This window comes from Tachypleus tridentatus, chromosome 4 (genome assembly GCF_004210375.1).
Source record: "Tachypleus tridentatus isolate NWPU-2018 chromosome 4, ASM421037v1, whole genome shotgun sequence".
Classification (NCBI taxonomy): Eukaryota; Metazoa; Arthropoda; class Merostomata; order Xiphosura; family Limulidae; genus Tachypleus; species Tachypleus tridentatus.
The window spans coordinates 94,587,377-94,601,021 of record NC_134828.1 but is presented as its reverse complement, the minus strand read 5'-3'; the positions used below and the strand labels follow the sequence as shown (position 1 = coordinate 94,601,021).

At 34.3% G+C, this 13,645-nt stretch overlaps 1 protein-coding gene across 2 annotated transcripts in view; it reads left to right on the top strand.

The window, feature by feature from the left end:
• LOC143249710 (arrestin domain-containing protein 4-like) overlaps window positions 1–13,645 on the top strand; it is a 58,530-nt gene that overhangs the window by 28,850 nt on the left and 16,035 nt on the right. For both annotated transcript variants that reach the window (XM_076500023.1, XM_076500022.1), the window contains one exon: window positions 4,531–4,748. In XM_076500023.1, coding sequence (XP_076356138.1) covers window positions 4,531–4,748 — 218 coding nt within the window. The remainder of the gene's footprint in view (window positions 1–4,530; window positions 4,749–13,645) is intronic.

Sequence of the window (13,645 nt, the reverse complement as noted above, 5' to 3'; positions counted from 1 at the left end):
GCAACTTCGGAAAATTGAGTCTTGTTGCTGGAGTTAATAAATTCCACTGTGTAAATGAGAGACAAGAAGTTCCTCATGCTGCTTTTATGAAGAAAGGTAAGGATTCGGATCGGTTAACTCTGTAATCACATGAAGCACTTTATGTTAAGTGCTACTGAAATAGTATTATATATGAAGGGGATGAAGATAATTCTTTGTCTTCTTTGCAGGATAAATCTTCTCTTTCTCAATTCGCTGGTGAGTGTGTGTTTCTCTTATAGCAAAGCCACATCGGGTTATCTGCTGATCCCACCGAGGAGAATCGAACATCTGATTTTAGCGTTGTGAATCCGTAGACATATCGATTCGCTGGTGAATGTAGCACTGGAAAACCATTTTCGGGATGTTCTGGTTTCATTGCAGATACAATATCTGGATATTTAATTTATTGTTTAGTTTTGTATGGATATTCAAAAAGATTAGTCATGCAACATTAACAGCCAGGTATATAATCTTTGAGCTCACGCCATATCATGAGAAGTGCAAACGAGATTCTTGCTTTATTTTTATTCAGTCACTGAGTCAAGCAAAAATGTACAAACTGTACAACAGATGTATGGAGCTCAATATTTCTCTTGATCATCGATTTACAACCCAAATAAGTGACAATAAGCTACCTTTACATTGAGTGTCATAGTTTTTATTTCTTGAAACTGTGATATACTTTCCATAAATGCACCAAAAGCTGTTTAGGTGGTAATTGCATTATCGGACTTTTCTTGAACTGGAGGAAATAATAATTTCAAATGAGTTTCTAAAAAAATTGAAACAATTTTTGTTTACAGAACTATAGTTTTCAAAACCTCAAAAATAACATTTTGTAGAAATTTGTTATATAACAGATATGAAGGTAAGGAAGAAGATCAGACTTTGTTTTGAATGTGCGTGGAGCGAGACGAAGTGACCAACTGGGTCAATAAGAGGCTTTCCGATTGTGAAAACCAATTACACTATGTAACAAAATCTTTACTTTTTCTTGTTCCTGGGCAGAAATTGTTATTTCGCAATTGTTTATGCCTAAAGTAAATGGAAAAGACCTATTTTTCTCTTCAAACTTTGTTTTTGTACCTGGAAGCGTATAACGAAAACATGATGGGAGACTATATTTGGGGGCTGATACGTGAAATGATTTACATTACAGTCGCAAATTTCGAAAAACTACTCACTTCTAAACAGTTTTATATAACTTTAGTATAAATACATGTAAATCTTGATTTATATGTTGTTTTATTCAGACCTCACGTAAATGAAAAATGTGCAAATTTGTCCTATTTACATAGAAAATAGGTTAATTTCTAAATTTCATTATCCAGGTCACAAAAGCAAAGTTTGAAGGGAATAATGGTCATTTTCTGTACTTTTACAACATAAGTAATTAAGAAATAACACATACTATTCAAGAATAAAATTTGTGTTACATAGTATTATATTATCAGACACGTACTCGAGTTTTTAATGAAGCAGAAAGTTAATTTTTAACACAAAAACAACGAATCATCTTCAATACTTGTCATTCTCTTATGTTTAAAGTCATGACAACATCATTCTGAGTGATGCTTTGAATACCTTCTCATCCTGAATTTCTAATGAATGGCTGATCATCAATAAGGTTTTGTTATGTAAATGAGCCAATAATGTTCCACCATCCATAATTATTTCACATCAAATGAAAACAGCTGATCAAACTCAGTTTCATTACAGTTCATCTTGAGCTCTTCTCTCGTGTTTGCAGAAGAGTGTCTTAGTTACAGCTTTCATTGTGGATCTGGAGACATGTATCGTCTGTATCAACTAAATATTTTTATTATAATATTTTGATCGAACGGTTTTGTTTTCTGAACCCTTAGTAATCACGACCTGGCATGGCCTAGCGCTTAAGGCGTGCGACTCGTAATCCGAGGGTCGCGGGTTCGCGCCCGCGTCGCGCCAAACATGCTCGCCCTCCCAGCCGTGGGGACGTTATAATGTGACGGTCAATCCCACTATTCGTTGGTAAAAGAGTAGCCCAAGAGTTGGCGGTGGGTGGTGATGACTAGCTGCCTTCCCTCTATTCTTACACTGCTAAATTAGGGACGGCTCGGTGCAGTGAGCTAACAACCTACTCACTTAAATACTTGTTGAAGCATCCGCAAGCGTTTGCGGCCCTATGTTACTAGATGGAATCTAATAGTGATACCTACCTAACCTAGTAATCACACTAGCTGTAGCAAAAATGCAAGATAAACCAGATTCTTTGAATTACTCCTTGATTGCTGATACGAAAGAAACCTGAACATAGAATGGACCTAGAAATATATGGGTGTGTTCAAATAATGTAAGATACTCATTTTAACAGGATACCAACAGTCTATGCTGGGTTGCTTGCTATAACCATTTTAACAGGATACCAGCAGCCTATGCTGGGTTGCTTGCTATAACCATTTTAACAGGATACCAACAGCCTATGCTGGTTTGCTTGCTATAACCAGTTGAACTAACGGCATTGATTTTATTTTATAAGTATAATAAAATGACCTTTATTTGTAGAATGACCTGAGTAATGTGAAGAGTAACATGTCTTTTTTTTGTAACCAACGACCGAGTATTACTCTAATCTTACTCTATTACTCTGGCTTTCAACTGGTACCTCTTTCCCATTGCTATCGAAAACGATCTAAAGAATGGGCCACTTCTCTAATATTTTGGTCATGGATACTTTGTGGTGATATATCAGTTTTAACTTTAACAGTTGATCGTCAGGTAAAGTTGCCTTTTGTGCTGTTTTGTGGTAATATTTTACATCTCATGAGGTTTTACCATGAACAGGTTGGGATGGTTCTTAATATAATCTTCTGAAGCAACTTCCTCTAGTTGTATAAACATCACATTTCAGTGATAATTTTTACCTTCATCTTAAAAGTCACTATTGCATAGAATGGCAGTTCCAATAAATTACTGGCAGAATCCGCTGGACAGTTATTATTCTTCTCAAGTTCAAGCTTGGGCCACGTAAAATACAGGGTAGAACATTGCCAGTAGCTTATTCCAAGTGATAACTTATTCATCATATTTATAATCTCTGAAGTCAAGCCTTGCATCGTCAGTGATGAATTTACCTTTAAGAAAGTGAACTACGTCGTAATGATCGATCAACAGAACTTCATTTGAACACCTCAGCCAATAGAAAAACAAAGTACCTTCTTGCAAAAACAACAAACAGATATGATATATATATATACACAAACAGATATGATATATATATACAAACACACAAACAGATATGATATATATATACAAACACACAAACAGATATGATATATATATACAAACAAACAAACAGATATGATATATATATATACAAACAGATATGATATATATATATACCAACAGATATGATATATATACAAACAAACAGATATGATATATATATACAAACAAACAGATATGATATATATACATACAAACAGATATGATATATATATACAAACAAACAAACAGATATATATATATATATACAAACAGATATGATATATATATACAAACAAACAAACAGATATGATATATATATATATATATATATATACAAACAGATATGATACATATATACAAACAAACAAACAGATATGATATATATATATATATACAAACAGATATGATATGATATATATATACAAACAAACAAACAGATATGATATATATATATATATATACAAACAGATATGATACATATATACAAACAAACACTGAATTTCTTCATCTTTAAAACTTTAATTTAAACACCCAATACAACTTTTTGCGACAATTATCAGATGAGAAATGTTACTTTGGAGATTTTGAGTTGGTTTCTTATTGTTAATTCAACATATTATTTGAGAACAAAATGTAAATACCAAATAATTCGTAATATATTCGCAAGGTTAAGTACATGAAGGCTACTTTAAAGGAAATGATAGATTTGCTTGTTTGGAGAATTTCACGCAAAATTACACGAGGTCCGCATGCGATAGCCGTCCATAATTTAGCAGTATAGGATTAGAGAAGAGGCTGGTAGTCATCACCACCCATCGCCAACTCTTGGGACACGAACAGTTGGATTGACCGTCTCATTATAACACCCCCACGGCTGAAATAGCGAGCATGTTTGGTGTGACAGGGATTCGAATCCGTTACCATCAGATTGCGAGTCGAGGGCCTTAACTACCCGACCATGTTTATATGAAGAAAGAATATTCTGTGTATAGATATATATACGAATTTGTTTTTCATCAACGTTTCATATAGTCAATAGTATTTACTTAGTGATATTAAAGAAACGGGATTTTTGGTATGGGAAACACAATAATGTATATTTAAAATAAAAGTTTTAGTTTGAATTTCAAAGTAATATTTCATGTATATTACCTGATTACCAAATGTTTGTTTTAATAATGTTACCATTTTGTTAACATCGGTCTCTCCAATCAAGTTTTCAAAACGTTCACGTGCTTATTGTTTTTATTAATATTCGTGTAGGAGCACGGGTCATAACGCTGTCACCTGGTGTACATTCTTTTCCATTCAAACTTGGCTTGCCGCTTGGTCTGCCATCTACATTTTTAGGAAAACACGGTTGGGTGCAGTACTTCTGTAAGGCTTCCCTCAAAGAGTCCACTGGTATTGTCCATAAAAATCAACAGGTTTTTATCATCATGAATCCAATTGACTTGAACTTAGAACCTTCAGTCCTGATGGTGAGTATTTGTTTATTTAAGGTAAACTGTGTATTTGTTCATCTAAGATAAGCTGAGGAAGTCGTTTGAATGTAGGTTTAAGCGATAGAACAAATTTTCTTTTTTTTTCGGTTACTTTTACATTTTTTTCCCAATCTACGTTATACATGAACCTTTAAAAGGACAGAAACAAGTAATATTTTACACACGCACGTATGTATCGTGTTGTGTTATCCACACAGATGTGGTTTGTTTTTTTGTTTCGGATATTCTCTGCAAAACTATACAAAATGCTGTCAGCACACTGTCGTCCATATTTCTGAGCTTGTAAACTGGAGGACCAGAGGGAAGACAACTAGGCAACATCATCCACCGTCAACTCTTGGGCGATTGGAGGACTTGACTTTACCGTCACTCTTAGAACCCGCCCACAATCCCTAACAAAGTGAGTTTTTTTTTTTTTTTTGTGGTAACAGGCTACGAAACATTAACCCTCGGATCTACTGTCCGAATGCGGTAATACGAAGTAACTGGGAAGTATATTCAACAGACAATTTGCACACAGAATACATGCGTTGTATCAGGTCTTTTTACTGAATACTGTCATCTTTTGTGACCTGAACTTTAATTTTTCTGTTCCAGCTACTCCTTACTGGTCTCTTAATTTCTGTAATTTCGTGTTATATTTTTCATTTCCGCTGCCAGCTAGTAATAACGACCATTTCTCAGTCTCCAACCAGAGAAAACCAATGGAAACCAAGTACTTAGATCAAAATATCTACTCTGTTACTTCTTTAATGTTACACATTGTTCACGTGATTGTGGAAAGTGAAGAATAGTTAACGAATGCACAGTTTTTGTTGCACTTTTGAAAGAGAAGAACTCTTCAATTTACAAAATCAATTCCACTACAAAAACACTCGCTACTTGCACACGTTCATACCTATGTACACAGACATGCAATAACAAGTTGATTAAGCTGTCGCAGTTTTTATACAGGTTTTATATTTTTTTACTAAATACCTATCAATATACAAAATACGTAAACACTTATATCAGAATATACAGAAATGTGTTGAATACGTTCATTGAAGGTCGAGAAAGTTCTAGGTAACATTAACTTTAGTGCACAATGTGGGTAACTTAACGTATTTATTTGTTGCACATTAAACACCTTTACTTGAATCAATCATAATGAGACGTTGTTCATCATTTGTTTTAATTAAAGTGATTTATAATCCTAATCTACTCAGATTAATTCAGTTAGGTATATTATTGCTTTAGAGTAGAAATATGTATTATACAAACATTAAGTTGATAGATCTCCTTTCTGTTAAATAATGAAAGGTTCCATAGCTTTGTGTTTGGTAACCTCTAATTCAGGTAAAACAGGTAAACTGGAACACGACTATTTATTTGCTTTACGTTATGTGTGAATACCTGGGACTCTAAGTGGCACAGCGGTATGTCTATGGACTTACAATGCTAGAAACCGGATTTCGATACCTTTGGTGGGCAGAGCACAGACAGCCCATTGTGTAGCTTTGTGCTTAACTTCAAACCAACGACCCCCCTCCCTCGAGTAGCACAGCGGTATGTCTGTGGGCCTACAACGCTAGAAACCGGGTTTCGATACCCATGGTTGGCAGAGCACAGACAGCCCATTGTGTAGCTTTGTGCTTAACTTCAAACCAACGACCCCCCTCCCTCGAGTAGCACAGCGGTATGTCTGTGGGCCTACAACGCTAGAAACCGGGTTTCGATACCCATGGTGGGCAGAGCACAGACAGCCCATTGTGTAGCTTTGTGCTTAACATCAAACAAACAAACCGAATGAGTGGAAAAGTAATCACTATTTTTCTTGAATAAAAACTTGTTATCTTTAAGGGAAAAATTACATTTGTTGTAGAGAAATGTCAATAATTATAACTTGGTGGTCATTATTGCGTTCTTGGTTACTAAGACACAAGTACACACAGCACTTGATGAAGGACTTTCGGCTAAAAAGGGAAATAGACTTAAAATTATTTGGGCGTTTTTATGGTTATTCATTTATATTGGAGAGTTTGTTTGAGCACTTTATCTATAATTTTCTCATAATGTTCAAGCTAAACAGAATTTGAAACGCTAGTTATTAAAACTAGTGTATTTTAGAATCTTCACGTAAATCTACGCAAAACTTGTCAAATTAAAGCCATCCATAATGTACAACTGATAGGCTAGAGAACAAGTCAACAGAACCCACCGCCAACGCTTGAACTACTCTTTTATGGCAGAATAGTAGCATTGTATCGTCACACTTATGAGGTACTTACGGTCCCAAATTACGGAACATGTTTCTTATGGCAACGTTACGCGAAACAAACATTTAGATTCACGATTACCATTTAACCACATCTGGTTTTAAAGCTCATTTATTAAAGGCAAGATAATAAAGGGATGGCTAGTTAAGAAAAAATTAAAAATATTTTATTGATTCATTTGCTAAGTTAGAAAAGAGGAAAGTCTCTTATCTGTAAACTTGTTAAGTTAGGAAAAAGACAGTAATATAATTTCAAACTGGTTAAGTTATTAAAATTATATTATATTTGTAAACTTATAAGGTTTGGGAAAAGTATATGTATGTTGTTGTTCTTATTTTTTGGTGGCTCTTTTAAATTATCCAGTGCGAATAATTAAAAGTTCAGCCCATTTAAATTATAACAAGTTAATTTATTTCATTTTTTTAACGTTTTTACAGGCTTTATTAGCGCATGTACATTGTTGTAATTTGTTGTAGGCCTACGTTACGAATATCGTTCAAACCTCTCTGACAATAAAAGAACAAACGTAAAAGCAGTTTACTTGTGTAAGGCAATTCAACAAGCGCTATAGCAAACATGCATCCAAATAATTCATGTTAACACACTGATTCAACTGTATACACTTCACAAACATTTCATATTTATAATTTAGCTTCAAATTAACGAGAAAATGTTCATATAAGCTTACATTTTTCTACTCATCTTATGTATCTCTTGACATCATGAGCTCGCTGGATAACGTACAGATTAGAACAATAATATAAAATAAGGCTTAAAACAATATTATATCTTTGATCTTGCTTAGTTTGGTGAAAGGATAAATATAGGTATATAAAATTTGCAATGGGAATTTTAACGTTTAGTTGAAAACTTATTTAAATGAATGATTAATCCAAACATACTGTTAATATAACATAAAACTTTACAGCATGGAGTCACCATTAGGTAAGAGTTACATTCAAAAAGTAATTATTGAAATTATAAATATCAGAGCTTAACTCGTTAATCTGAAACTATCACTGCGAAATCTGTTTTTTTATTTTTCGTTTAATTTTTAACAAAACAAAGATTGTCTTAATTTAATTCGTATTTTTAACAGTAGGCTGAGAACCATTTCAATAGACTGGTATTGATTGCCTAAACAGAAAGCTATGTTTTGTAAATTGCATGAACCTGGTTATATCAATATAACACGTCTCTACACGACAGTAAAGGTTAATTAATTCAGGATAACAGGTATATTTTGTCCGTGATGACGAGAAAACCCACTTGTAGAGAAAAATGTATAAACGGCTAGTATGGATAGGGAAAGCTCAACCTTCGTTGTTCGCTCCTCTACATAGGGCTTTCTCTTCCCATACCAGCTGTTTATACATATATAGGTATGTTTTGTATTGTAGTTAAGATTAGTTCCATGTTGCGTTTGGTCAAGGGCTGGTCATCTTAATAGAACAACTTTCGTTTTCGTGATGTCTGTAAGCTTGTTTGTTTTTGAATCTCGCACAATGCTACTCGAGGGCTATCTGTGCTAGCCGTCCCTAATTTAGTAGTGTAAGACTAGAGAGAAGGCAGCTAGTCATCACCACCCACTGCCAACTCTTGGGCTACTCTTTTACCAACGGATAGTGGGATTGACCGTCAAATTCTAACTCTCCCACGGCTGAAAGGGCGAGCATGTTTGGCGCGACGGGGATTCAAACCCGAGACCCTCAGATTACGAGTCGCACCCCTTAACACGCTTGGCCATGCCGGGCCGTCTGTAAGCTGTTACATCAGTAAAATGTATAATTTTATACAACAAACTACGTATTTATAACTTGAGAATTGACCTTAGTGACCTCTAGGTCAAGTAAGAAAATATAGAACCACAAGGTGAACCTCGCCATTTCGTCTTTGTGTTTTTGCACATTAAAATCAGTTAACGTTTTAATCGTATTGCAAACGTAAATGTATTGAAATACTTTTCTTTTTAAGAAATTGATTCATTCCAAATCAATAAAAATATGAGATGAAGTGAAAATTAGTAAGAAACGAAAATCAGTAAAATTATTTTACTCTTTGTAACGATTACGCGATCACTGATGTGACGGATAACGTTGTTGGAGTCTAAATCATTAGTGTTTAGTGAATGTGCGAAAATTGATTCCAGAGGCTGATTTGTGAAGACTGTGAAGTCGACACCAGCTGTTTTGTAGACTCGAAGACAATGAAGAGTTCACACAATACATACGTATATCTACTTCAGTCAATCAATAACACATCATTCACTCTTGTGTCTTCTTTACCTGAAAGACAGACTTTCCATGTACTTTTACATATTGATTATCTTGTGGATAATTAAGTATCCTTAAAGTCGTTCAGAGAAGCCTGTCTACTTCTGTTTTCTTTCTCTTTTATTTTTTTTCTAATTACTGAGAGACCCTGAATGAAGATGCTGTCAGTAAGCTTGCTGGGAATACAGGCTTACTGTTAATACACTTGTCAAGTTAGATAAAGATAATTAGATAACAAGTGTAGAAGTATCACGTATGCGGCAAGAGAGTTGTTTTAGTGTTATATATTTACACAGATACGTGTTACAAAGATAACGAAAGGAAGCTGGGTCGGGTTTGTTTTGAATTTCGCGCAAAGCTACTCGAGGCCTATCTGCGCTAACCGTTCCTAATTTAGCAGTGTAAGACTAGGGGAAGGCAGCTAGTCATCACAATCCACCGCCAACTCTTGAGCTACTCTTTTACTAACGAATAGTGGGATTGACTGTCACATTATAACGCCTCCACAGATGAAAGGGCGATCATTTTTTGGTGTGACGGGAATTTGAACCCGCGACTTTCGCATTACAAGTCGAGCGCCTTAACCACCTGGCCATGCCGGGCGTGAATTACCAAGTGCGAGTTCGAGAATCAATGGTCCAAGTGATATCTTGTTAACAACTATTAAATAGCAAGGTTTCGGTTTATAAGCAAATAGTGTTCGTCAAATATAATTCCACTGATGTTCCTGTGAAGAAATCTAACGTCAAAAGAAAGAGTACAATAGCTATTTCTACTTCTAATTGTTTTTTTCGTGTAATAAGAAAAAAACGGGTAAATTTAATCTAATATATTGCTATAAAGTTTTAACACCTTTTTTTAGATGTTTTCCAGCAAAAAAAAAAAAGCTCTTTACGAGATTATATACATGCACGTGTGCGCGAGTACAACAGCTTGTGTCGCAGTCTGATGCTTGTGCATGTGTATATTGTTGCTTAATAAAAAATAAATGCTTTCATTTGACAGAGTAGTCTGCGCGTGTTTCTATCTGATATTATTTGGTTTAATTTGTCTGTTAGAATAATGAACATCACAGAAAGAGCAAAACATGTATGCACAGGTGTGCAGAATAATTTGCACTTTTCAAAATAAAACAAAGAAAGAGATTATAATAACACAAAATCAGTTTTACTAACTTTGTTGTTGTGTTTCGAATTTCGCGCAAAGCTGCACGAGGGCTATCTGTGCTAGTCGTCCATAACTTAGCAGTGTAAGATGAGAGAGAAGATAGCTATTCATCACCACTCACCACCAACTCTTTTACTAACGAATAGTGTGATTAACCGAAACGTTATAATGTCACCACGTATGAAAGGCCGAGCGTGTTTGGTGTGACGGGGATTCAAACCAGCGTCCTTCCGATTACGAGCAGAGCGACCTAACCATCTGGCTATACTAAACCTGTTTTTCTAATTTTTTTTGTCTTTTCTTAAGCTAGTGATAGTGACACGTTCTGAATTTCCGTTAACAAAAGGGTTACAATAAACGTATACATCTTATAAAGTGCAAAATGGAAGCCAAAATCTTGGCCATGCCGTGCCTGATTTATTCAATGAAGCTATAACCTCTTTAGGCTTGTATTCAGTATTTCTGTAGATACAGTCTAAAATCCTATTTGGCCCAACACTATGAACAGCATTGGATGGCTTAAGAGACTCATCAACTCTTAAACCAAGGTTCTTTTCTTTCATCACACTCTTAAGACTATTTCCATCCATATTATACTTATGATTCAAACTATGACCATCCACATGCAATATCTTGTGTTTATCAAAATTAAAATCCATCTACCATTTATTTGTTCAACTCGCTAAATGATCTAAGTCCTTTTGTAAAGTAGTGTATCAAAATTAAAATCCATCTACCATTTATTTGTTCAACTCACTATATGATCTAAGTCCTTTTGTAAAGTAGTGTAACAAAATTAAAATTCATCTACCATTTATTTGCTCAACTCACTAAATGATCTAAGTCCTTTTGTAAAGTAGTGTAACAAAATTAAAATCCATCTACCATTTATTTGCCCAACTCACTAAATGATCTAAGTCCTTTTGTAAAGTAGTGTATCAAAATTAAAATTCATCTACCATTTATTTGCCCAACTCACTAAATGATCTAAGTCCTTTTGTAAAGTAGTGTATCAAAATTAAAATCCATCTACCATTTATTTGCTCAACTCGCTAAATGATCTAAGTCCCTTTGGTAAAGTAGTGTATCAAAATTAAAATCCATCTACCATTTATTTGTTCAACTCACTATATGATCTAAGTCCTTTTGTAAAGTAGTGTATCAAAATTAAAATTCATCTACCATTTATTTGCCCAACTCACTAAATGATCTAAGTCCTTTTGTAAAGTAGTGTATCAAAATTAAAATCCATCTACCATTTATTTGCCCAACTCACTAAATGATCTAAGTCCTTATGTAAAGTAGTGTATCAAAATTAAAATCCATCTACCATTTATTTGCCCAACTCACTAAATGATCTAAGTCCTTATGTAAAGCAGTGTATCAAAATTAAAATCCATCTACCATTTATTTGCCCAACTCACTAAATGATCTAAGTCCTTATGTAAAGTAGTGTATCAAAATTAAAATCCATCTACCATTTATTTGCCCAATTCACTAAATGATCTAAGTCCTTGTGTAAAGTAGCAGCATCCTCTTCACAGCCTGCAACACTCAATGCCTTGATATCATCAGCAAACTTAAGTAATGATTGACCAATCCTTCATCTATGTCATTGATGTCAATCAAAAAGAGCAAAGGTCCTAAGACTGAATCCTGAGGTACACCACTTGCACCATTAATCCAGTTTGACTGAACTCCATTTATATCAACCCTCTGCTTTCTTCCATTAAGCCACTCTTCTATCGAATTAGTTAACGTATCCTCAAAACCTTAGAGATGAATTTCTTTATAAGCCTTTTTATTTTTTCCACTTTCTCAAATTATTTTGAAAACCCATGTACACCAAATCTGTATTTTTACCCTCGTCTACATATGCACTAACACTTTCAAAACATGCTCAAAGATTTCTAAGGCAAGACTTTCTGTTACTGAAACTATATTGTCTTTATTAAATGACTTTGCAAAGTATGTTTTATCAGACTTTCCAATAGTTTTATCACAACTGATGTAAGACTAATCGGCCTATAATTACTGGAACGACATCTGTTACTTTCCTTGAAGGCAAGAGTGGCATTAGTTAATTTCCAGTCTGTTGGTACTTGTCTACTATTCAAGCACTTACAAAAAAATTATGGCCTCCTTTAAAACTTGAGGAAATATCTGGCCGAGGCACCTTATCATTCTTTAAACTTTCCAACTGTATTTTAACCAACTCAGACTTTATGCAGTTGTCTTGTTTAAATTTATTTTCATCTATCAATTATTCAAGATGAGGAATACTACTTAAGTCTTCGTTAGTAAAAACCTAGCCCTATCGACAACAGATAATTCTTGTTGCATTCCTTTAGAACTTGCTTTCTCGAAACAGGAATTATTCCTGATTTCTCATGCACAATAAAACATCAAACTTAATACAGCAATGATAACTTGTACCTAGATGTTTCCCATTTTCCTCTCTCTGAACCATTTGTATATTAGACGTTACCAGTAAATTTTAAAATAGCATTATTTCTAGTAAGTTCTTTTACCAGTTGGTGAAGTCCACCTTGAACAGTTTCCAGAAACTTTTCTCCTTCATGGTTTGATTCTAGCATTTCCCAATTAATGTGTCTGAAATTATAATCACCCACAATTATGACTTCATTAACAGCTGAAATCCTAATTTCAATGTAAAGTTTTCCATTCATTTTATCGGTTTCATATGTGGCCTGTAATAAATTTCTACTAAGAACTTTTCCCCATGATATACAGTAACAGAAGTCCATATGGATTCAATGTCCTTGCTGTTATCCTTAACATTCTCAACTTCAACAAGATGTAACTCACACCTTACGTGTAGAGCTACGTCCCACTCTCTTCAATATAACCATGTATTTCAAAGAAATGTGTCATCTAAATCATCTACATTTAACATTTTTTCAGTTATTTCCATTACATCAGAATATTCTCTTCCTATCAGTGTCCTAAAGTTACCTATTTTAATTCTTGTACGTTTAGCATCACAGTAGTATCAATCATATTTTAAAAACTACATTGATGCTTGTTTCGTATTCTAAGTTTCCTCTACATTTTGTTTTATTTAGTTTATCACTATTAACTAGTCCTAGTTCAAAACTTCCTTTACAGTTAAAGTTGATGGCCCTTGTAAACATGACACACCCTTTGCTACTTC